Genomic DNA, 23082 nt, shown 5'->3' with positions numbered 1-23082 from the left:
CGGGGAAACCCGCCGCGTTGCTACGGCGCGGCTCCGCCCACCCGGCCCACTGGCTCGCCTGCGATTGGCGGTGCCGCTAGCCCCGCCCACATCCATGGCAGCCCGCGTGCCGGCGGGGCCGCTGACGGCTGCGGCCCGAGGACCCGCGGTGGCGGCGGGGCAGCCGCAGGCCGCACCGGGCCCGGCCCCGGCCCCGCACCTGCCCCGGCCCCGGCCCCGGCCCAGGCCCCGGCCCCGCACCTGCCCCCGCCCCGCACCTGCCCCGGCCCCGGCCCCGGCCCCGGCCCCGCACCTGCCCCGGCCCCGCACCTGCCCCGGCCCCGGCCCCGGCCCCGGCCCCGGCCCCGGCCCCGCACCTGCCCCGGCCCCGCCCCCCCGCCACAGCCCGGGCCCCGCTGCCTTGGCGTCACCCGTCCAGTTCCCCCGGGTCGCCTCAAGCCGCGGCGGCGGAGGGCGCAGCCCGGCTCAGCTCCGGTGAATCCCGTCCCTCTGTAACCCCCTTCTTTCTCACACGATGAATTTATCAAATAAGGACTGTCCGGTCATACAGAAATACTGATTTTTAATTAGACGGCGATGAATGGTAAACTGTTGACACGGATCCCCTTTTTCCCCACACGAAAGTCAGTAAAACCGCGTGGGCAAGGCACAGCTTTGAGTTCTCGCACTCCCGGTACAAAAAGCATACGAAATGTGTTCAACAAAACAATACGCTTCTTTTATTTTTAAAAGATTGTATAAAAACCCGCAAGACTTTCGACATCAAAAATCCTTAACCTAAAAAAATAGCACCAGGGAGAGTTAGAAACCTTTAAAAAGTATTCAAAAGGCGTTTCTGAAATCTACCTCTCCCTACAACATTTTTATAAACTTGTAATAAAAGGCAGCTCTTACAGGGAAAAAATATTTCAAGGAAGACTTGTCTACTACAATCCTTATCAAGTAAGCTTAATGCCGAGACAATTCTCATTCCTCTTTTATCTTTGTTTACTTCCCCAAGTCCTTGTTTTTCCTTGTCTATGCATTTCTCTTTTGATCAGATAGGAAAGGGTGTGAGATCTGGAACACGCAATTGGCGACAGACACCACGGAGCGGAGGCTACGCGTTAGCCCCGTCTGGAAAAATCAAAACGGCGCGCGGATCCCAAGGCAGAGGACGGCCGTCGCCCCCGGGGCCCGCGGCTGGGGTTAGTGTTGTGAGCCGGGTCCCGGCTGGGCACAAGGATCAGGGGTTGGTGAGGGGTCCAGAACCAGCCGGCGCGGCGGCGGCGACGCCAGGCTGCCCGAACGCCGCCGGCACCCGCAGGACCCACCCCGCCATCCCCCCCCTGTCACCGCGCTGGTGACAAAGGTGGCGAGAGGCTGCTGCTTGGCCCCCAGCGCCTGCCGAGAGCCGCGGATGCCAGCGGAGAGGCGGAGGAGACCGCTTGGCTTTCTCCAGCCTTGTCTTAACCAAGTCACTGAGAGCGAACCCCTGTGGGAGGACTTTAAAGAGCAACCTCTGCGCAGGACCAAGGGAAAAAGCCTTGGAACTACCTGGGCTTCCCGTCCTGCCCCTTCCCGAGCGCGGCCTGGGGCGGGAGACCGAGAGAAGGTGGTGCTGAGCCTGGGGATGGGCGCGGGGTGGAAACCTGCACGCAGGAGTGGGAAAGGGGAGGCTCCCTCCTCCAGGGAGGCTGCCGTCCTCCGCCGCCCGCGAGGGGTGCGAGGGGGTCCCCGCCTGTCAGAGAGGTAGAAGGAGCCGGGAGAGAAGCTCTCGTTTCCCACTGATGCTGTACACCACCTCCTGAGACAGCCTGGCACGGGGTGACGGGCTGGCCCAACACAAAACCACAGTTTGCACACGCCCGATCGTGAGAAGGCACCGAAGGGCTGTGCCAGACCCAGCGACAGTTTGTAGTGAACAGCAGAGGTCGGGGAGGACAGAGGGACCGAGGGGGGGACGTCACGAGCTGTTTCAGTGCATTGAAATGTGCATTGGAGTTAAGAGTCCCTGGGGGACGCTGGCCGGGACAGCAGCCCCGCGGCTATGGAAAACCTGGGGGAGACGGAGGGGCTCCGCTGCACACACGCCCGCATCTCCCCGGACGCTGGCCGTAGGAACCGCGTGCCCAGGACTTCATGGACAGCGGGAGAATCACTCCGGCAAAGCTAGGGAGTGGAGGAGGGCCATCAAAAGTGAGCGTGGCAGCAGCCACAGGAGCTCCCGGTTTGGGGGTACGGCCCCGAGAGCCCCCCAGGGCACTGTTGGGCCGGGGCTGGGCACATAACAAGCACCAGCAGCATCCCACCTCTCTGCTCAGTCAGGCACGGGGAGGTGGGTGCGCAGGGAAGGAGAGGTACAGCCCCTGCCTGCGGACCCCCAGGACCTCCCCTGCCCCGGCACAGGGCCCCCGCCCCAGCGGCAGTGCCTGCAGCGGGGGGGGACGACCCCCACAGCCCCCCGCCGCAGCAGCAGGATTGGCGCGGGGTGACCAAGCGCTGCGCTCCTGGACCCGCTGGGGTCGGGTGGGATTTTCCCTGCAAGGAAGCCCCTGCCCCACAGCTACGCACTGCCACCACTGCTCGGGTTCGTGACACTGCACGCGACCTTTCAGGGGGCTGCATTTCGAAGACGACACTGAGCACTACGCTGTCCTTCCTGCCGGTGCGCCACATCCATCGGGAAATGAAAGCTCCGAGAACACTTTCCTTTATGGACACCGGAGCCCAAACCCTCCGTGCTCCGATTACCGTGTAAGCTTTCAAACCACTCAGCAGGATTTTAAAATGTAAGGAAAAGTTTTAGATGCTTTAAAAAGGAAGTAGTGAAAATATTTGTAAACTACAGCCAAACATATAAAACAATATTTCTTTAGTTCTAGCTAGAAAAGTAATTCTATCACCTCACAGTTCAGTTTCAGCTACATTCAGGTCTAGGAATCTCCACATTCTTATGTAATGCCTTAAAGCAGCAATAGACGTTAAACAACAACATTAAAGTTTATCAAAAAAGTCTTAAAAATAAAGAAGATTTGGTTTCTTTATCCTGCATGTTCAGTGTATGTAACCTGACCAGGGTCCCTTACACCTGCTGCTACGGTTTGGGGATTTTTGGCAGTTGCTTCAAGAGGTTTTGTTTGTTTAGGAAAAGCAATACTTCGCTCTAGTTCAAGTTTGTCTGCAGCACCCCAGCAGCTGCCTCCACACTTACTGCTCAGCAAGTTGTGACTTTCCAGCTGTAGGCTAAAACGGAATATTTAATGCTCTGGAGGAGACTTCTCATTTCATCAGTTATGCATAGAGCTTCCTGCACTGGGTAATTAAAGCTCTTTTGTCCATCATTTTCTATGTATCACTGCCGTTAGTCCCTTTAAAGAAAAGTTACCCTGCCAGGTTCTTTGGTTAAAGACATTTCCTCAGCTCTCCCTGCGGGGCCAGGCTGCCTTCCCGCAGCACGTGGCCGGGGAGGGACGGTGCCGTGGCAGAGTCCGGCGGCTGTGCCCGTCCCTCTCCCGCCACGGCGGCGGAGCTGTGCATCTTTACCAGAGAGACGAGGGACGCTCGGCTTGCTATTCACAGGCGAAGTAATCCTTGAGCGGGGAAAAGAGGTGCTGGATGACGGGGACGCTCCACGATCTCCCCAGCAGCTTCTGGCGAGCGCCGCGGCCAATGTTGGAGACGTCCGTGTAGTGGAGGGGGAAGCCGAAGATCCTGCGGAGCAGAGGCAGAAGAGGGGGGTGAGGCTTGGCGGCGGCCCCGCTCCCCCGGCGCCCGCCGGCCGCGGCCAGGACACAGCGTCCCTCTGCCCCATCCCCGCGTCCAGCCCGCAGCTCCCTTGAGCCCCAGCCCACTTCAGTCTCGCTTGGCAGATTCTCACTGCTAACAGCCAGCGCTCCCCGCCAGCTCTCAGATTTTCTTGCCCAGAGCAGCAGCGGACACGCATCGCTTTCCACCTGAAGCCTCGAGAGCATTCGGCAAAGGCGACGCGGTTGCTCCTGCTCTGCCCAGAGCCAGCGGCACTTGTCCCAGGGCAGCAGCAGGCAACGGCAGGAGAGCCCTCGTCTCCCACCGCCCCGCTCCTGCGGACACAGGCCGCCCGAGAAATCGTCCCGCGCCTATCTGCGCAAGCTTATCTGCCCTGTACGACTTGACCCGCGTGCGGACAGGGGCCAAGTGCCCAGAGCCAGCTGGGGACTCGGGATGCGACCCAAGCAGCAGAGTCAAGGCAGGAATGAAGGAGCCCCGCGCTGCACCTGCTGGCCTGCGGACATCTGTACGTGGCAAGCGTGCGCACGCGCCTCCCGCCCCAGACGTGCCTGCAGGCAGCCAACGGCGAGCTGCCCCGGCTCCGGGGGCTCACAGCACCAACGCATTTACAGACACTGAGGGCAGGCAAAATTAACCACTAGCGATGCTAAAATTTTCTATTACGGCTCTGGAGTCCACCAAGCTGCTAAGTTGCACTGGTGCACGCTGCACTGAAACGCTGGTGCCCCTGGGTGAGCCAAAAGATGGACAAGAGATGTTGGTAAGGTGACAGGACAGCAGCAGCCCTGGGCAGTCAATGTCACCTCAGGTTTTTTGAGTCGTACTGAAATTAAGAGCCAATTTCTCATAGCCAGAACACCGAACGGTCTTACCAAAGTGCCCTGACGCGTAGCCCGTCAGGTGAAGCACAGCAAGCGTGCCGTGCTTTCCTGAAGTATACAGTGTTCATCCCACCGATGGCCTCTCCTACAGCCACCACAGCTTTCCTACCGAAATACCCGTCCCCTCCGCAGACTGCCTGCCCCAAAGGCTGGAGCAGAAGTGCCAAATACCGGAGCGCAGCTGTCGGAGGGAGCAGAAACGCTGCCGTCCCGGGGCTGCGCAGTGCCACCCACTCTCCCCAGAGCCCTCGGCAGCGCTTTCGGAGGAGCCGGGTGCCGGTGCCGGGTGCCGGTGCCGTCCTGCCTGCCTCTGCTCAGCAAGGCACCTCTGCAAGCATCGCCCCAGGCTGTTTCACGGAGATAGCTCTGAGTCACCGCACAACCAGAGGAAAGCTGGAGTGCCACTTAAACGGCATGAGAGCACACAGGCTCTGTAATTGCTAATTCACTGTCAAATACCTACCTGCCTCTAGCTCAGCTTTAGTTAGGTTTAACTCCAATGAATACTGGCAATTTAAATATAAAGAAGCAAAAATATTTAAAACCAGTCTGTGCTTACTGGCTGAGGCTTTGGCTGTGCAAAAACTCTAGTTTTTGTTGCTAGAAGTATTTGGTGTGCAGGACTGCTAGTAATTGGGTTTTACTGTACTCCAAGTCCTTCTGTTGTGTTTTGCCATGAACGTGGGGTGCCGCGAGGTGTGAGCGAAGCCTGGAGGGGTGCAGCCACGCTTTGCCGCAGCAGCCGCCGGCCGTAGCGCGAGCTTCCCCGCGCCGCTGCACCGGGCTGAGCAGCCCCGGCCAAGGCGGCTGCTCGGGTTCATCTCCGGCAAACCCCTGCACGGCACCGACCGGGGCACGGGGCTGCTACACAGCACCCCCGCGTCAGCCTGGCTCTTACACAAGGGCTGGGGCACGTGTGCATCCCCAAGCCAGACGCCACGCAGCGTCCTGCGCAAGCCCCCTCCCTTCTCCCTCCACAGGCTTCAGGGCCGGGGGCAGAGGACGCTGCTACGCGTTTCCCAGTCTCATCGGCGCTCGTTAACGATCACAGTGTCATGTGCACGGCACCGCAGGGCAACTGTGCCGGATGGGAGCTGCAGCTCTTCAGCTCCCAGGAGCTGGGCTTAGGGCCAAGGAGGAAAGAACAACCGCACACGCACCACGAAACAGAACAAAACAGAACAAAACTACAGCGAGAGGTTCCAAACTACAGCGAGCGATTACCTGTTCATCCCTGGAAGGTTGCCCCAGAAATAGCGTGCTCGGTGGGCAGCTGATATCTTGATAGCATCAATCATAACCGGGTTACACTGCAGGCCACAAGAGGGGAAAAGTAAAAGTCAGAGGTGCGGGCTCAGCCCTCTCCTGCACCGGAGCCCTTCTCCACTGCACTGCAGGGACGTAAAAGTCTTCAGCAAACCCTCCTACGGCTGTAGCCCCAAGGAACCCTTGTTTCACACCAGAGCACGGTCCGGTTGGCCACGTGGGCTCCCACGCCATAGCCATGGCCAGCAGCTAGTGAAAATCACAGCATGCTTCAGTGCCGATTACTCTGGGCCAGGATCAGGACCGTCAGCCTCCGATGAGGCTTTTACACACAGGGGTTCCTGCTGACCCACAGCCCATCTTGGCTACCACAGAGCTGAAAACCCCTTCCAGACCCCTTCCAGTCCCTGACCTCCCTCTCCCTAGAAATAAGAGGCATTGCTCTGAACAGGTGCTTTCAGCAAGGCTGGCAAAAACCTGCCCCCAGAGAACTAGTGCTGGGGGTTAACCTGCTGAAAGCCAGCGGGGATCCAGAGCCAAGACTAAAAAGTTGGTTCCTGGTGCGTGCATCAGGCAGGGGGTTTTCCAGTGTCGGGGCCATACAAAAGCACAGCCAAACCTTCACAGCCTCAGCACAGCTTGCACAGCCCAGCAAGTGCCTCCGGCTCCGCCACCTTTCCCACAGCCTCCGCCACCTTTCCCACAGCCGGCGGCAATCCCTACCTCCAGAAACCGAGAAATGTCTCTCTTGTCGTTGACCCTCATGGCCACCATGTTCTCGAACATCCAGAAGAAGGGGCGCTCCTCTCCCGCCTTGGGACGGGCGTAGTTGAGCAGGTGGTAGAATTCGAAGAACAGCCTCCCGGTTCCTTCTACAGGGGAGAAAGCCGGAGTGGCGGGTTGGGACCAGCCGCGGCACGGGGGCACAGGGGACCTGACTGCCCTCCCCACCGCGACTGGCACGGAGACAGCCTGGGCTCTGCCGGTGCCACCCCGCCGCTTGCAGCTCGGAGGGGAGCCGCCACCAACGCAGACGGGGCTGAACCGCCTCCCTGGGCTTTCAGGCGGCTCCGCACCGCAGGAACCCCCCGGGGGCACCCAGCCCTGCGGAGGTAACGCAGCCTTACCGTACAGCCCCTTCCTGGCCGGATTGACAAGGGAGAGGTCGTTACAGGGGCTTCCACCGATCACCAGGTCAAAGGGACCCCACTCCTCAATCTAGAGCGAATGGACAGACCCAGTTAGGAGACGCCACGTGAGTGAGTGTCTCCTCCCCGGCAGCGCAGGGGGCAAGCCCGTCCCGGGGCTGGCGGGGTGAGACCCACGCAGCCACAGTGCCGCGCTCCCCGGCCCCCTCACAGCAGCAGCGCTCACGTTTCTCTTGGTTATGTTCCTGACGTCGTGCACGTAGGTGATGTTGCCCTCATGCCGCATGGTGCCCACAGCGATGGGGTCTTCACAGATCTCCGAGGCGATGTACTTCTCCACTTGGATGCCCAAGTCCTTCAGCACCAGGTACCCTGCCAAGGGACAGAGGTCTGAGGTTGCACTGCTCTCTTTAGTCTCCCAGTCTCCTTCGTCAGCACAGAAGCTCGACGTGGCCACTCTTGCACGTCCTAGGTGGTTGCAGTCTCACAGGACTTCTGGATGAGCAAACCATTCTTTGACCCGTTCCTCCAGGCAGGTTTGCTCCCAGAAAGCACAACTCCAGAGCTGAGTGAACCGAGTCAAACCAGTTGCCCTCAGGCACGTCTCCACCAAAGGCCAGGCTACCAGCACTCCCCCAGCTCTTGCTTCTCAGTGAAACCAGCACCCGAGATGGCACTCAGCACAGCAGGAGCCTCTGCAGGCAAAATTCCCGTGCCCTCCCTCCATGCCCACCTCCTCCCCAGCCCTGTCCAGCAGGAAGGGGAGCCCCTGCCCTCACACCCTTCTGATGGGGATCCCCCTGCCCCTCATCCCCTGCTCCCCACCAAGCTTTCAGAGACAGGTCTGAGGCCATGAAACTATTCATCCCGACACCAGTGCTGCAAGCCGCCAGGACGGTGCTCTTCAGTGCCTCACCCGTTGCTATGCCATCAAATAAAGAGAGCACTCGAATAGGTCTCCTCTTCGCTGGTGGCACCGTTGGGTAGACTTTGGGCGCAGCCTGCAATGGAAGGACAGCACTGAAGCCCCAGCTCTGGGCAGCACTGCGATGCTCTACGAGGCCAAACCTTGGCCCTACAGGCACCACCTCCACCTTCAGGGGAGCATCTGTGGGGCCAAGAGCCCAGCGCCCTGGGAGAGGGTGGATGAGCGAGACCAAGACAGAGGGAGGAGGAATTTTGAGCTGTTCGCCCTGCCCTCTGCGGCCCTCTCCCCCAAAGCCCAGCGCCCGCTGTCTGCCCGCAGCCCTTACGTATTCCTGTCCCTTGTCGCTGGTGAAGAAGTCCTGCAGGCGGGTGTTCCAGTCCTGCCGGCGCTGCAGCACCCCGTAGCTCCTCTGGGGCTGGCACATGTAGCAGTTCCAGGGCTCCTGCTCTTTCGCCTTGGCCGATGTCCCTCGTCCCACCAGCACCTCCAGACACTCCACACAGAAGCACCTGCCCAAACCATAACACCTCATGCCCGTCACCTCCAGAAACCCCCCGGAGCCACCCCAGCCTCTCCTGGAGTCTCCCCTGCCATGCACCGGAGCCCCCACCCCATTTTGTAGGATGTTCTTCCAGGCAGTATGCTGGTTTTTAAGGCTGCTAACACAAGGTGGTGACCCGGGCGCGGGTAAAGCTCCTGCCATCCTCCCCAGGGCTTATTCAGGTGCAGGATGGCTCAGCGGGGACGGGTGGGCTGTGCGGCAGCCAGCTGGGCGCCAGCTCAGCGCCCTGCCCAGGCGCACGCGCGACCCCGCTTCCCAGCTCTGCTGGGAGCCCAGCCGGAGGAGCAGAGACGGGGCCCACCTGCAGCAGCTGGCGTTGCTGCAGAGCAGCAGCTCCTTGCCTTCGCAGCAGACGGTGCAGTAGGACTGGTAGCCGTCTTCGTCGTACATGTAGAAGAGCTCCAGGAATCTATCCTAGCGAAAGGACAGCCGGGAGGAGAGAAGGACAGAGGATCAGGATCCGTGCTCAGAGCGTGACCAGAGAACGCAGCTTTGCTCCATCCCTGGTGCACGCTGAGAGCTCGGAGATGCACATCCTCGGTGCTTCAAGTGGAGAGAACATGCCGAGGGGCAGCCCCGCGGTGGACCCAGCACGGCCAGGATCTGGCAGCGTCACCCCTCCTGTCCCAACAGCGCTGGCTGCAGCGGGGCTGGACTCTGCACCCCATCCTCTGGCCCCAGGCTCCCGCTCAGCCCCAGCACGGCAGCACTTACCCTGCACGTCTGGCAGAGGCCCCCCTCGAACAGCGGGTGGAAGGTGGCCGGGTTTCTCCTCCCGCAGGACAAACAGCTGTCTGTGTGACAGAGCGCTCCGCTCAGCCGGGGCAGGGAGCCCCGCACGGGCGCGCAGACCCCCCACCTCCGCCCCACCGCGGGCTGCAGAGGCCGGAGCCTCTCGTCCGATCCCCGCGCGCGGGTCCAGCTGCAGCTGCAGCTCCGCCGGGAGCAGGCCCTGCGGGGAGGGTCTGCGCAGCGCCCTGCTCCCCTCAGCACAAAGGGAGGCCCAGCAGCCGGCAATCGCAGCGCTTGCCCCCTTGCTACACGATGCGGTTAAAACGGGACCCACGATCTTTGCCTAGCGCTGCCGGCAAGCACCTGCATCAGCCCCACACCTTTCCCCAAGAGAGACAGGGCGACCGATTACCTTCGAGACTCCCACTGTTGTTCGTAACTTCGGAAACCATTTGCTCTTTATAAAAATGAAAAAAAAAAAGAAGATTTATCATTCCTTGTGTAACACACTTTAAATGCACTCTACTTACAGATGCCTCGCTTCTTGCATTGAAACTGCTACAGCTTTGCTGAGCATTGCACAGAGATGGCAAGGCATGGGCATATTAGAAATTTTGGTGCAAACCTTGATGTCCTTTCACTGCTGGAGCTATTAGAGCTAGAGCTCAAAGTGGCGACACACAGACCATTTCCAAGCTGAGCGACTAAAGGAGCCCAGCCTGTGGTGCCATGTTTTGCAGGTGGGTTTGCTCATGTCTTGTCAGGCACAAGTGAGCAACAGGAGACCCCAAAAGCTTTTGCCTTCGGAAACCAAGCTCACGGTCCCCGGGAAGAGCCGAGCCCTTTCCCAGAGAGGCTTCCCGGTGCTTTTCAGGATGCGTGGCCCCGGCCATGGCGCTCCCCAGCTCTCGCTGCCGGTTACCTCGGGTCTGGTCCTCTTCCACTCGCTGCTCCTTGCTGGTGTTGCAGGGGTTGGTCTTCAGCCTCTTGGTGGGGGGACACTGCTCGAGGGACAGCACCTCCTCTGTCCCGTTCCTCAGGGCCCCGTTCTCTGCAAGGGAAAGGCGGCTCCCTGGGGACAAACCTCCGGCCCCAGGAGCTCCCCAGGGCACCGGGGGACATCTCCTGCCGAGCCCTGCCAGGTCCCACCCAGCCAGAAGCGGAGCCCCCCCGACCGCCCGGGCTCCCCACACGTGGCTCGAGGCTCAGCCAGGTCGCCGACTTCCAGGAGCAAGGGTTTTGAGGGTGCTTTACTCCGGCTTTTTGCAATGCTGCTGTGGGGGACCCCAGTGAGGAGCAAGGAGCCCCAGGGCTACCTCGGGACCGGGCCAGCACGGCTGCAGCAGAGGGCAAGCAGGTTCAGCCGGGGCCGACCACAGTGCTGGGCAGCGGCGGCTGCTGCCCACGCCAGCCCCATGGCTCACGCCACCACCTCACCTGAGGCTTTGGGCGGTCGCAGCCCCTTGAGGCCCAAGGGTTTGAAGCCAGTGAGCGCCCAGTCGATCATGGGCTTCAGCTGCTCCTCCAGGGACTCCCCAGGAGCGGCTGCAAACGTCTTCCCCGACCGGCTCCGGGCAACCTGCCGAGAGAGGAGGGATGGCGTGGGCCAGGGTGACGGGGGCTGGCCCCAGACAGGGAGCAGCCGGGCTGCAGCGTGCATGGCCCACATGCCTGCTGGGGCTGCGGTCCCAGGCCCCCTCCCCACCACGCACACATGTGCGCAGGGCTTGGCGTCCCCGGCACAGCGGCAGCTGCCGGATTCCCACACTGGGTGTGCCCTCGGCCGCGCTCCTGTGCCTCCCCTCCCTGCGATGAGCCCGTCTGTCCTCCACCAGCCCCAGTCGAGCTGGGAGCCGGGACAGCCCAGCCCCAGCTCTCGCCCAGACTCTGCTCCCCAGCAAGCACAGGAAGCAAGGAAGAGGCAGAAGAGGTGCCTGGGGGTTTGCAGCACCGTAACCCGGAGCACGACGCACCCCCTGGATGGGGATCAGGCCCACGGGGTGCTCAGTGCCAGCCCCAGCTGCGAAGGGCTTCTAGCACCAGCCTGGGACACCTCCTGCCAGCGTGACGCTGCCTCGCAACCGTGATGCTGCCGCGCATCAGAGCCCCCGGAGGGAGCCTGGCCCCGGGGGTTCCTGGAGCAGCAGCAGTTACTCCTGAATCCCCCGGGATAAGCAGAGTTTGGCCCCGTGGCTGCACTTGGAAATAATCCCAGCAGCGAAAGGAGGGTTTTCCTACAGACATCTGTCCGCATCACCCAGCAGATGGGGGAAATGATTAATTCTGGAGCGCGGCAGGAGCTCCCTCGCTGATCGCTCTCAAGGTGACTCACAGGCGTTATCCAGAACCACCCCCAGATGCAAAGCAGAGCAATGTGCAGGGGCAGAGCCGGGAAGCCCCGGCCCCAACCACCTCCCCACCCACTGCCCGCGCTCCGCAGGCGCCTGGGCTGAGCAGAGGCCCAGCTTCCCGGCTGGGACATCTCTTCCTGCCCCAGCGAAGCGTTTCCTTCGCTGGCTCAGCTGCGGCAGCCGCCCCGGGCACAGCCCGTCTCTCCCTGCATCTCACTGCCCCCCAGAGCCCGGCTGCTCCCCTCGGCACCTCCTCCAGCCCACCCAGTCCCTGCTCCGCGGTTACCTCCAGGGCATGGTATATGGCTCGTCGGTAGGAGACCAGCTTATTAAACGTGGAAGAATTGAAATGCTGCCTAAAGGCCATCAGTCCCACCAGCTTATCTGCAGAAACCTGGGGGAGAGCAACAAAAGCTTACCAGCAGGCACGGGCACGCCTCGCTTCGGCCGCGTGCCCCACGCACCGTGCCCCCGCGCCGCAGACCCGGCCCTGCGGCACAGCGGGGCCCAGCACGGCCCCCACGCCGCAGCTGAGGGCGCTGGGCCGCGGCCGTGCCGCACTGCCGGGGCTTTGTCTGGACCGTGCAGCCGCGCGAGGAAGCCCAGCCTCAGCTTTGCAGAGGGCGACAAGCGGCAGAGGGAGGACAGCAGAGGCAGCGGCATCGCACTCGCGACTAGGACGAGTGTTTTGCACCCTCTGCTGGCACCGCGCCTCTGCCGGCACAGCCAGCGCAGCACGGGCAGCCGGCACAGCACTTCCCTCCCTGCTGCCTGCAGCCCAGGGCAGGCGCAGGATGGCCAAGGGGCAATGGGGCTCCGGGAGGGCATCCCTCACCAGGCAGGGAGTGACGGGGGCAGCCCTAGAGACCAGGGCTTGGACAAAACCCTGCGAAGAGGCCAGGCAGATGTCCCCGTTGCTGGATCCTGTCACCAGCCTACGGTGGCCAGCCATTAGTTACAGACACTGGAGCCACGAGAGCACGCCAGAGCCTGACTGCGCTGAACACGGGGGTCCCTGCCCGAGGAGGCTGCCGCTGGGCACGCACATATCCCACAGGCAGCCCAGGAATGGGAGAGCTGGCAGAAATGTGCAGGGGAGGGGATTCCAGCCTGGGCAAAGCCGGGCACAGGCAGGGGCAGGCAGCAGGCTCACCTCCGAGAACTTTCCGTCTCCGAACCACTGCACCCACCGCATGCCCGAGACAGCCTGGCGCTTGGCCGTGGCTCTGTAGGAGACGACGATCGCAGGCCACCAGGAGAAACCTTTGATCTTCCCCCAGACGAGCTCCCCAATTCCAAACTCCTTCCCATCCTGAAAGCAAAAGAGGACAACACAGATCAGCCAAAAGCACAAACTCCCCATTTTATCCCAGCAGCCCCGCAGGAGAGCCCTGGAGCGTGGGGGAGCGGCCACGGGGCACCCTGCAGAGCTGCTCACCACGCGTGTCACTCACCGGAGCGAAGCCACATGCGTGGACCTCTGCACAATGACCTACAAAAGCTGCACCCTCCTCCCTCAAAAAACTGGCAGAGCACATCCCCGGCAGCGCTGGCTGCCAGCCCCGCACCAGGCAGGAGCTCGGTGGGAAGGTCTGCGCGTTGCCAGCCCCAGGCCAAGCCCGGCACCTGGCACGCGCCGCGCGGTGCGTGCTCCGTCCTGCACAGCCCTGCTGGCACTGGCGCCCCGTGCATGCCCACTCCTGCCCGCCCTCCCGGGGTCTCTGCAAACACCGGGAAGCCTTTTCCTGCCCTCACACAAACCAGCAGCTAGGAAGCGCCGGCCGTCACAGAAGGGCTTGCAGCAGCCCCGGTGATGGGGATGGGCAAGGCAGGCGGGCAGCAGCTCCGGGGGGCGCAGATGGACTCCCCCGATCCCCTCACCCACCGCAGTCACGTTTGTCTGGGAGAACCTGGCTCACTGCACGCTGCTGCCGAGCCACGAGGCACGGGCAAGGCCGAGGGATGCGGGAAGCACGGCAGGGGATGCTACTTGTCCTGCCCGCTGCAGGGAGCACTTTGCACCGAGGCTGCTCCCTGGGCTCCCCGAGCCGATGAAGCTGCTCAGCTCGTCTGGCTGCACCCCAGGGAGAGGGCACCCACCCTCCTCTTGTTCCCACAGGGGAGAGCAGGGAACAGGGCAGAGCGAAAACAGAGGGGAGAAAAAGAAGAGCTGGGAATTTCGGCATGACCATGCCAAGGGCCTCCAAGAGGCAGGCTGACAGGGGCCATGCTGGCACGGTGCTGTGCCCAGGGAGGCACCTCACGCAGGAGCAGAGTCACCTCCGCCTGCAGAGGCCTCCTTCCCAGCTTTGTTCTGCAATTAGGCACCTAATTATGCAGCAAGATGCAATTGCCCAATTCCTGCAAGTCTCAGGCCCTGCCCTGATGCCCGCAGGCACTGAATCTCGCTCCTCTGCAGCTCCAGCAGCTTCGTTCCTCTCCAACATCCCCCGACAGAAACATTTTCTGCACACGCAACTGCCTGTCTCGGCGGGGCAGGGCACGGCCGCCAGCCCGCCGTGTGCCGCACACGCGTCTCTCGGGGCCCTCGGAGGCTTTGCAGCCCCACGTGCGGCGCAGGCAGGGGCTCGGCGGGGCTGGTCCCCGCACGCTGCCCGTCTGCAGCAAGGTGCCCCTGGAACAGCACCAACCCTGCTGCCCTGCCGCTGCCCCACGGATGGGGACAGCCCGGCACCATCGCGCCCTGGACACACAGGGAAGGGCAGGCAGGAGAAGCAGCAGTGAGGTTTCCAGAGGGTCCCCTCGCCTGCAGGCTTGGGACAAGCCAGGAAGGTTTGTCCTCGCCCCGCACTGTCCCAGGCGCAGGATCTCCGCGCAGGATCTCCGCACAGGAGCACAGTCTGGCCCCTCCATACCTGGTACTCCAGCGCCATCCCTGCGTCTCTGCTCTCCGGCTCCTCGGCCCCCAGCTCAGCAGAGCCGTTCTGGCCCTCCTGGGAGCTGCTGCCGGAGAGCGTGCTGCTGCTCCGGGAGGAGTCCCGCGAGTCCTCCTCCGTCAGGTCGATGGTCACGGGGATGGACGCGGCCAGGCGCCGCTTGGAGCTCTGTGCGGTGGAGGGAGCGGAGCGTGAGCGCGGCAGGAAGGTGGGGAGAGGGGCAGGGGAGAGCAGAGACCTGCCCCACGTCACCCCCAGCCCCTCGGCCGGGGATCGGAGAGGGGGAGCCAGGGAGCAGAGGGGCACCGCCGCTGCCGGGAATGGAGGAGAGGGGGCATCTGAGGGAGAACTGCTCTGCTTTTACTTGCAAGACACATAGAAAATGGTGCACCACTTGCTCTCTTCCCTTTTGCTCTCCCCAGTTCACCCCAGGGTGTTCAAAGTCCCCAGTTCATAGCAGGGGTAAGCAACAGCATGCGCCCCCCTCACTTCACAGGGGAAACTGAGGCACGGAGAGGCTGTAACATGTCTGAAGCCACTTGGCCAGGGCACAGAAGCGCGGGTCTCCGGAGCCCCAGGGGAGCCCCAGGGGAGCCCTGGCCCTGCGCAGACCCTCACCCGCAGGGGAGTTGGCAGGTCCCTGAGAGTCTCCACGCTGTTCGGTTCCTTGATCTTCATCTCGTGCCGGGTCTGCCCGGCCTGGAAGATGAGGCGGACGGGGGGCTTCTGCCTGAGGCTGCTCTCCCAACCGGCGCTGCCCCGGGGCCGCACCTGCAACCAGAACAGAGAGGTGCCGTGGCACGGACGCCTTCCCCACGCCAGCGGCATGCAGGGACAGGGACAGCCCGCGCCCCTCGGGGCTGGGCACCAGCGGCACCGGAGCCCTGGGGATGGGGGACGGGGAAGGCAAGAGGAGCACGGACGGCTGTGGGAGCCACCGCGGGCTGAGCCCCTCGGTGCGACCATGGACTTCGCAGCATCTCTGCTGGGCTGCACAGCCGTGCTCGGGAGCACCCATTGCTGCAGCCCCCAGCACCCTGCACTGGGGGCAGCGGCCCAACCAGCAGCTGTTTACATCGACTCTTGCTTCCAGCTGTCATGTGCATCCTCAGCCATGCCCTCCTATACCCTCCCTCCTCGCAGCTACAGCCTCGGCGGCGCGACCGAGAGCAGCGGGAGCCAGGAGGACCGGCTGCCGGAGAGCCGCGGGCCCCGGCGGAGCCGCCGTCCCGGGCACAGCACCCCGCTCACACAGGCAGGCACGGGCGCGCTCCCTCCCACAGCCCGGCCCTGCAGAGGCACCCAGGGCAGCCTTGCCCCTGCGGTTTCAGCAGCCGCAGTTTACAAACAGCCTAACCCAGGCACATTTCCGGCATCCGGCATAACAGAGTTTCAAAACGAAATGAGATTTTGCAAGTGAAGAGCCCCCGAACCCGACAGAGTGCGAAAGCAGAATTTTCACCCCAGCTGGATTTATGGCTTTTTCTTTCAAAAGCTGCCTCGTCACAGGCAGATCTCCAACCTTGGGGTTTTATTTCAAAGTCAAAACAATAAAGCCAGAAGGCGAAAATGCTTCCAGACCCTGGAGGTTTGTCAACCTAGTCAACAAAAGGGGGGTCAAAGCTGGGATCCAGCCCCACAGCAGCTGAAAGCGGGCCACCCCAAGAGGGGGAGACACGAGATGCTTTGGGCCATCAATACAGCCAAGACTTTTTAAAGAAAATATCAGCATAATTATTAGACTGCTGCAACATGTAGTGGGCATCACTGCATCACACACCACACCCTCCTGCTGCTGCTGACATAATCTAAATCAGGAATTTAAAAATGAAAACAAATATTATGCTTGTAAATGGATATTGCATCTGCCGTTGGACTGTTCCCCTGGCACCGAGCACGAGAGCCGCCCGGAGGGGAGCAGGCGAGGGTCCCAGGCACCCGCTGCCCACTGCAGGCAGCCCACAAAGCCCCCGGGCAGCAAGGCCTGGGTGAGCACTCACCTCCTGCGCCCCTGCGAGAGCGAGTGGCCAGGACAGGTCCTCCTTGGAGAGGTCCTTGCTCACCCTCTTGTTGTTCTTCAGGGACGGCAGCCCCAGGCCCCCGGCATCTGCGCAGGGAGAAGGCAGAGCGGCCTCAGGCTCTGCGAGCCGTCCTGGCCGTGCCCCCACACGCCTCCGCCCGCGACTGCTCCAAGCAGTGAGGCGTGATGTGAAGAGACCGAAACCTCATCTTGGAGAAATGTGGCCGAGAGCAGAAGACAAGCGGTGTCCCCGAGGCTCCCCATGGCGGTACTGCTGACACCGGCAGTCCCAGGTCACCCACCTGCCCCCAAACTGGGAGGGACTCTAAAAGCAAGTGTGGGGACCTTCTTATGTACTTTTTTGCTCCTGAAAGCTCAGAGGCACAAGGAAACCACACACCCGCTATTCAGGGCTTGTCACCGGTTCATTTGAAGCAGGACCCTGTGAACCCAAGAGGGGGATTTGGGGACCAGGACCGGAGCATGCCAGGAGCTGTGACGCAGCCCCTCGGGCCCGTGGTGCTCCTCCGTGGCTGGGGGCTCGCCGCCTCCCTCGCTCCGGGGGTTAAACCGTCCAGGGGCAGAGCCAGCATCCCACAACCACTTCTGTCACCATGGCCTGGACGTGCCGCCGGAAAGCAGAAACCCAGCGGAGTCACGGAGGGACCCCGGCCACGGCCGCGATGCTGCAGCCCCCAGCAAGCCCTTGGGACAGCGGCTGGGAGATCCCTGGCCCCACGCATCCCTGCGCATCCCGGGCATGGTGCATCCTGGGGAAGGCGCGGCGAGGCTCACCTGGAGCGCTGGGCTTCCCATTCGCCTCCAGAAGAAGGGCGGGCGGGTCGTTCGCGGGCTCGGTGCAGTCCCCGTTGATGAGGATCAGCTCTGCCCTGCAGTCCGCCTCATCCCGGCCGTGGCTCTTCTCCTTTTTCATGGTTGCCTGTGGAAGCCAGAGTGGAAAGGAAATTTAGCCATGCAGAAAGCCCCAGGGAAGGCAAAGCGGCCAGCGTAAGCTCTTCAAGCCAGCCACAACTTCTCATTCCCTTAGCAGTGGGGTCTGACCGGAGACGCATCAGGAGTGGTACCGGGAGCTGAAGGGCACCTGGTCAAAACCTCCCAACAAACGTGGTGGCCCTGCAGATCCCCCAGCTCCAGCGAACAGAGGCCCCAGACACAACCCTCCTATCCTTAGGGAAGCACCGGGGCTTTTCTCCAGGGCTGCACTGGCCCGGCCCCGCCATCCGTACGCCGTGGAGCGCTCCTGGGCTCGGTGCTGCCCAGCCCAGGCTGGCTCTGCCAGAGCGGTCCCGGCCGCGGCTCCAGACCCTGTCCGGAGAGGAGCTGCACTTCCCAACCACCTTGCAGAAACCAGGGGACATCCCATCCCCTGGGCACCAGCCTCGCTGCGCTCCGGCCGCCCAGCGCACCCAGCACACCCAGCAGAGGGTGGGCTGTTACAGCAGCAGCAGGACACAGCAGCCAGCTCGCCATGGGGGGCAAAGTCCTGGCGCCTGCAGTGAGTTCAACTCCCCCAAAGAGAGAACACTCCTCCTGCCCCCCTGGCCTCAGCTCCCCGCCCCAGGGCGCAGGGGCAGGGCAGGGGTCTACGCTCCAGCGCTCAGCACCACCACCCCAGGGGCCGGGGGCAGCGAGCACCGGCGTCCCCCACCCCGGGAGCTGCTGCTGCTCAGAGAAAGCCCGGCCAGGCGTCCCCGGGGAGAGGTGGGGCCCGTCTCGCCTGCGCCCAGATGCCTCTGCCTTCCCTCGGGTGCCCTCCCTGGATCCTGTTTTTGGAAGTGGAAGCTCCCAGGCTCTCCCAGAGGCACCCAGGACTACGCTAACAACGCTGCCTCATTGCTGGGCTATGGATCTGTGCTGCAACTTGCCCCTTCGCCAGCACAGTCATTTCAGGAGCACGTAGCTCAGCAAAACGAGCTAAGGAGCAAGCAGGGCTTTACCCATCCAAAGCCCTGTTAGGAAGCAAAAGCAACTCCCCCCAGCCCCACAGAGACCCCGGGCTCCAGCCCCGCCACCCCCTCCCCGGCGCTCTCGCTCAGCATCGCCTCCAACTGCTTCCCTAACAATTGAGATTTCTGCTTTGAGATCATCTGTCAGCACCTCTGGCAAACAAAGACCAGTCGGGGTTTGATGTTTCGGATGCCGAGGGCAGCATTAAAACCCTGGTAACACCCAAACAGAAAGAAAAACAGGTGTCGGGCACCCACCTCCGCAGGCAGAGCCCCCGGCTGCACGTCCTGCCTCCCCCCACAGACACGGCTCCCCAGCAAAGGGGTGAGAAGGAGAGGAACGGCACCAGAGGGAGTCCAAAGCTGCGTAAAGCCCTACAGCTGTGTGCAGAAATCCCACTGCTGCAGCACATCTGCTCCCAGACCCGGCGAACAATTCCTGGGAGCTGCCCAGACTCGCTGGGCTGCCCCCGGCTGCGGCGGCCGGTCCCGCACGCCGGTCCCACGCACGCCGGTCCCACGCACGCCGGTCCCACGCACGCCGGCCCCGGATGCTCTCGGATGCAGCAACGCATCCCGGTGCAGCACAGCCGGGTCAGCTCCTCCAGGGTCTGTTCCCCCTCCCCAGCCTGCGATGCTGCAGAGCCGCAGCGGCCATAGCCAGCAGCGAAGCTGCCACAAAAAATAGTGAATCTCACAAAAAATAGGGGATCTCACTCAGGAATCCATACAGCGAGGATACGCTGCTCTTTTAGCATGAGGGCGACTCGGAGGAGAGGCTGGGGACAGGGAGATGGGGCAGCGTGAGGCTGTTAAGATCCAGGGAGGGCAGGAGCAGGCACGGTCACCTCCCAGCCCTGCAAAACATCCACACCCTCAAAAAGCCGGGACCTTCAGAGGACCTTCGCGTTCGGTCCTTTGTCAGGAGCCTGTTCGGGAGCCTCAGACGGGAGCCTGAGCCAAGGAACTTCAAACTTGCACCTCCACATGGCTTTTCCTTTCTCAGCCCCAGGGGCTGCCCAGCGCCCAGCACGGCCAGCCCGCAGCAGGCGACGGGGCCAGCGTGTCCCCGCCAGCCCTGCACCGTGAGGGGACACAGGGCCGGGTCCCTCACCTCGCCCACGGGAAGGGCAGCCCTGCCAGCTGCTCTGCGGGATCTGCAGCTGGCACTGAGCACCCCCTGTGCCAAGCTCAGCTTTGCCCAGTGCTCAGGGAACTCCGACCTCATCTTTGTTCCAATTACAAAGTGGGAAAAATGAGTTCACTTTGGAAGCAAGCGCTCCCTGGCCGAGCTGGAGACCCCCACGCCAGGGCTCTGCCGGCCCGGCCGCAGGCACCGGCGTGGCACGGGCATTTCAGCTCCCCGGGTGCTGCAGGGCCCGCAGCGTGCGTGCAGGAGCGAGCGGTGCACACGCAGGAGCCCACCGCTTGCTCCGTGAGCTTCTCTAACCGCACCACCCGAGATCACGGGAGGACATCCCGTCACCATCCCGACAGGCGAGCGGGAAAAGGAACATCACACCACGGCCCAAACTGCAAAGCCAGCGAAACCCTGGCTTTCCCAAAATCCTACACCGAGGCAGCAGGACCGCAGTACCCATCCTTTCTCCTGCTGCTGCTGCCTTTGGCGCCAAGCAATGAAGGCGCAGGCTGGAGGCCGTGCCCGCCGGAGAGGCCCGTCAGCTGCCGAGGATCTCCCGCAGCAGCCGCCGCCCGCGCGAGCCTCGCCACCTCCTGCTCGGGAGGAAGGCTCAGCCCTTTGTCCTCGCCTCCCCTCGCAGGAACGCACACCAACATGTGCACACGGGGCATTACGAAAATAATAAGAAACAGAGCGCTCCCCCCACATGTTCTGTCTCACGGGAGGAGGAGAAAAACAGCACCGCAGCGTTTGCATTGCTTAACGCGCTGCAAACACACGGCTTGGTGCGAGGACCCATGGAACAAAACCACGCAGAGTTCCAGCCCCGCTGCCGCGGGCTCCCGAGCCCGGCGCTAGCCACAGCCCCGCCAGCGCCTGGCGACCAGGCCGGGCCCGGGGCGATGCCCCGCCGAGGCAACGCACCCGCCGACGCCGCATCCCGCCCCGGTTCTGCAACACCAGCTGCTTTAAGGCTGGCCGAGGCGGCCGCAGACCGGAGGGCGGCAGGAGCTGGCGGCCCCGGGCCGGGCTCGGGCAGGGCGCAGCGGCCGCGCTCACCTGCGGGCGTCCCGGCCCCCGGCCCCCGCCCGGGGCTGCTCCCCCAGCCCGGCTCGCCTGGTTTCAGTTTTCCTTCTTGAGAAAACAGAGCGGCCCTTATCAGGTGCGTTTCCACGGGAGGTGGAGAGATTGCAGGGGAGACAGCCGGACTTTGCCTCCAGACAGGGGCATGCATATCAAAAGGCTGGAGGGAAGCGCTTTACGGGATGGCTGGGATGGCAGCCATCACCCAAGCCCTGTTTGAATAACAAAAAGAAATAAAGGACCCCAATGGCCGGGGCTCGCTCCCTCCGGCCCGGCTCCCGCCCAGGGCTCCGGGCCATCGCGCACACAAATGGCCCTTAACTCTCCCCAAACCGAGCATTTCCCCCTAATCCCGGGAAGAAAAGAGTTGCCGGGCTGGCAGCTCAGCAAGAAAGGGAGCCCATGTTGGCAGATGCGCTCGTTAAGAAGGGCAGGCCCCGCTCTCCCCTCCCCTGCCCGCTTCCCCTGCCCGGCCCCCGGCCCCCGCCGCTCCCCGCCGCTCCCCGCCGCACCGCAGCAGCCCTCTGCGGCCACCCCGGCTCCAGCACCTCGCCCGCTGCCTTTCAGCAAAGCTCGGGGGAAAGAAAAGAAACAAAAAACCAACCGGCCCCTCCTCTCCCAGTGCAGACCAGGCCTGAGAAGTCTCCTGGGCAGCCACCATCACGGCCAGCCGCTGCTCCAGCCGCTCTAGGCTCTTTACCATGCTCATCTCGCTCAGGTCCCGCCGCGGGGAGCCACGCCGGCCCTCCCGAGCCCCCCGCCCGGCGGGGAGCAGGCGCCGGGGCCGGGGCCGCGGGCGGGCAGGGCCGGGGGCTGCGGGGCTCCGCCGTCGCGCAGGCGGCTCTCGCTCGGCGGTGGCCGGTCCCCGTCCGGAGCGGCTACTGCCTCATCTTTCCCCTGCACAAGAGGACACAGAGCGATGACAATGACACCTCGCCGGCCCCATCTGCCCCCGCCTGGCCCCGTCCAGCGGGGCTCAAGCCGCCGGCCCTTCCCGCAGCCGGGGGCTGGGGCACCCGGGCTCGTTCCCCCTCGTTTCGTTAGACGTTGGGAAACTGGAGACCGAGGCAGAAAAGGCCAGTCCTGCCGCAGGGCAGCACCCTCCGGGCCCCTCGCCCCCTCCCCGGCCCCCTTCCGAGGGAGGTCGGTGCAGCACCAGCGAGAGCCCCGGGACCCCGGGTGTCCACCCGCTGTTCCCCTCTCCCGGCCTCCCGGGACCTCTGCCGCACGCTTCCCCCCGGGCTCGGGAGGAGGAGGACGCCGGCAGAGCCCCCCCGGGCCCCCCCGGGCCGGTACCTGCCGGCTGGGCCGCTGCCCGGCAGCCGAGGCGCCCCGGCTCCGCCGCCCCCTCCCCTCCGTCCCCAGCCCCGGGGAGACTTCGCGCCCGAGGCGCCGGCCGGGAGCCGCTTTCCTGCGAAGAGAGAAAAAGTCAGATGCGCTGACAGATCCCTGCCCCAAGAACCGAAAACAAAGGTGCTCAGCCCCGGCAGCGCTGCCGCCGCATCCCGGGCTCCCGGAAGCCCCCCCGGACCCCCCTGCCTGGGGGCGGCGCTGCCCGGGGCCCGCCGAGCCGCGGGCAGGGGAACCCCAGCCCTCCCCGCCCCGGAGCCATCGCTTGCCGTTTCACCGACGGGAGCCCAGGGCTCCGGGGCTTTGCCGCGCTCCCGCCGCGGCCCCCGGGCTCTGCCGCTGCGCCGCTTCCCCTGCCCGTCCCGGCATCGCGGGGGGTCCCGGCCCCGGCCCCGGCCCCGGCCCCGCCGTGACAGCCCCGGGACGCGCCCCCGGGGTACGCGGCCGCGGCGCCTCCGCGGGAAACTCCGAAAGCTGAGACGGGAGCCGGAGGGGCGGGCGGGACCGGCGGGACCGGGAGGGAGCCCCGCCGGGGCTGCGGGCGCACCGAGCCCCCAGACCCGCCCGGGGGCCGAGCGCCGGCAACAAGTGGCGGCGGGGCCCGCCGCCCCCTCCGCCCCGAGCCAGCCCCCGGGAACCGGGAGCGGGGCCGCCGGATCGGCCGGGGCCGGGGCGCTCCCGCGGCAGCCGCCGGTGCGCCCGGTGCCGCCTCCCCGCCCGCCCCATTGTCCCCCGCCGCCGCCGCGCACAACAAAGCCGCCCACGAGGATGCACCGCGGCCGCGGCCGCGGCCCCGGCCCCCCCGGCCCCCCCGCGCCCCCCGGGCCCCCGGTGCCCGGCCCCGCGCTCACCTGCGCCGCGGCGGGACGCGCCGTCCAGCGGGGCCGCGCCGCCGCTCGCCGCCGCCCGCGCCCCGGCCGGCCCCCGACAGCCCCGCGCTCCGGTTACATGGCGCTTTAACCCTGCCCGTGCTGGGCAGCCCCTCCTCCTCCGCCGCCGCCGCCGC

The 23082-nt window shown here is 64.1% G+C and overlaps 1 protein-coding gene across 1 annotated transcript; it reads right to left on the bottom strand.

Annotated features, from left to right (window-relative positions):
* Positions 1–593: 593 nt before the first annotated feature.
* Positions 594–22160, bottom strand: DNMT3B (DNA methyltransferase 3 beta). Its single transcript, XM_087749571.1, has 20 exons — positions 22023–22160; positions 21331–21623; positions 17331–17475; positions 16516–16622; positions 15134–15286; positions 14495–14683; positions 12772–12930; positions 11905–12012; positions 10705–10846; positions 10190–10318; positions 9680–9724; positions 9250–9329; positions 8837–8949; positions 8299–8482; positions 7962–8046; positions 7272–7417; positions 7025–7115; positions 6621–6769; positions 5856–5941; positions 594–3693 (listed from the first exon to the last, which is right to left on the bottom strand). Exons 2-20 carry the CDS (start codon positions 21433–21435, stop codon positions 3552–3554), a joined length of 2358 nt encoding a protein of 785 aa, XP_087605697.1. The 5' UTR covers positions 21436–21623; positions 22023–22160; the 3' UTR covers positions 594–3551.
* Positions 22161–23082: the final 922 nt, after the last annotated feature.

This window comes from Nipponia nippon, unplaced genomic scaffold (assembly GCF_047370975.1).
Source record: "Nipponia nippon isolate SJK-2023a ecotype South Korea unplaced genomic scaffold, ASM4737097v1 scaffold_13, whole genome shotgun sequence".
In the NCBI taxonomy this organism is placed as follows: Eukaryota; Metazoa; Chordata; class Aves; order Pelecaniformes; family Threskiornithidae; genus Nipponia; species Nipponia nippon.
Note: the sequence above shows the minus strand (reverse complement) of the source record. Positions and strands in the feature narration are given on the sequence as shown.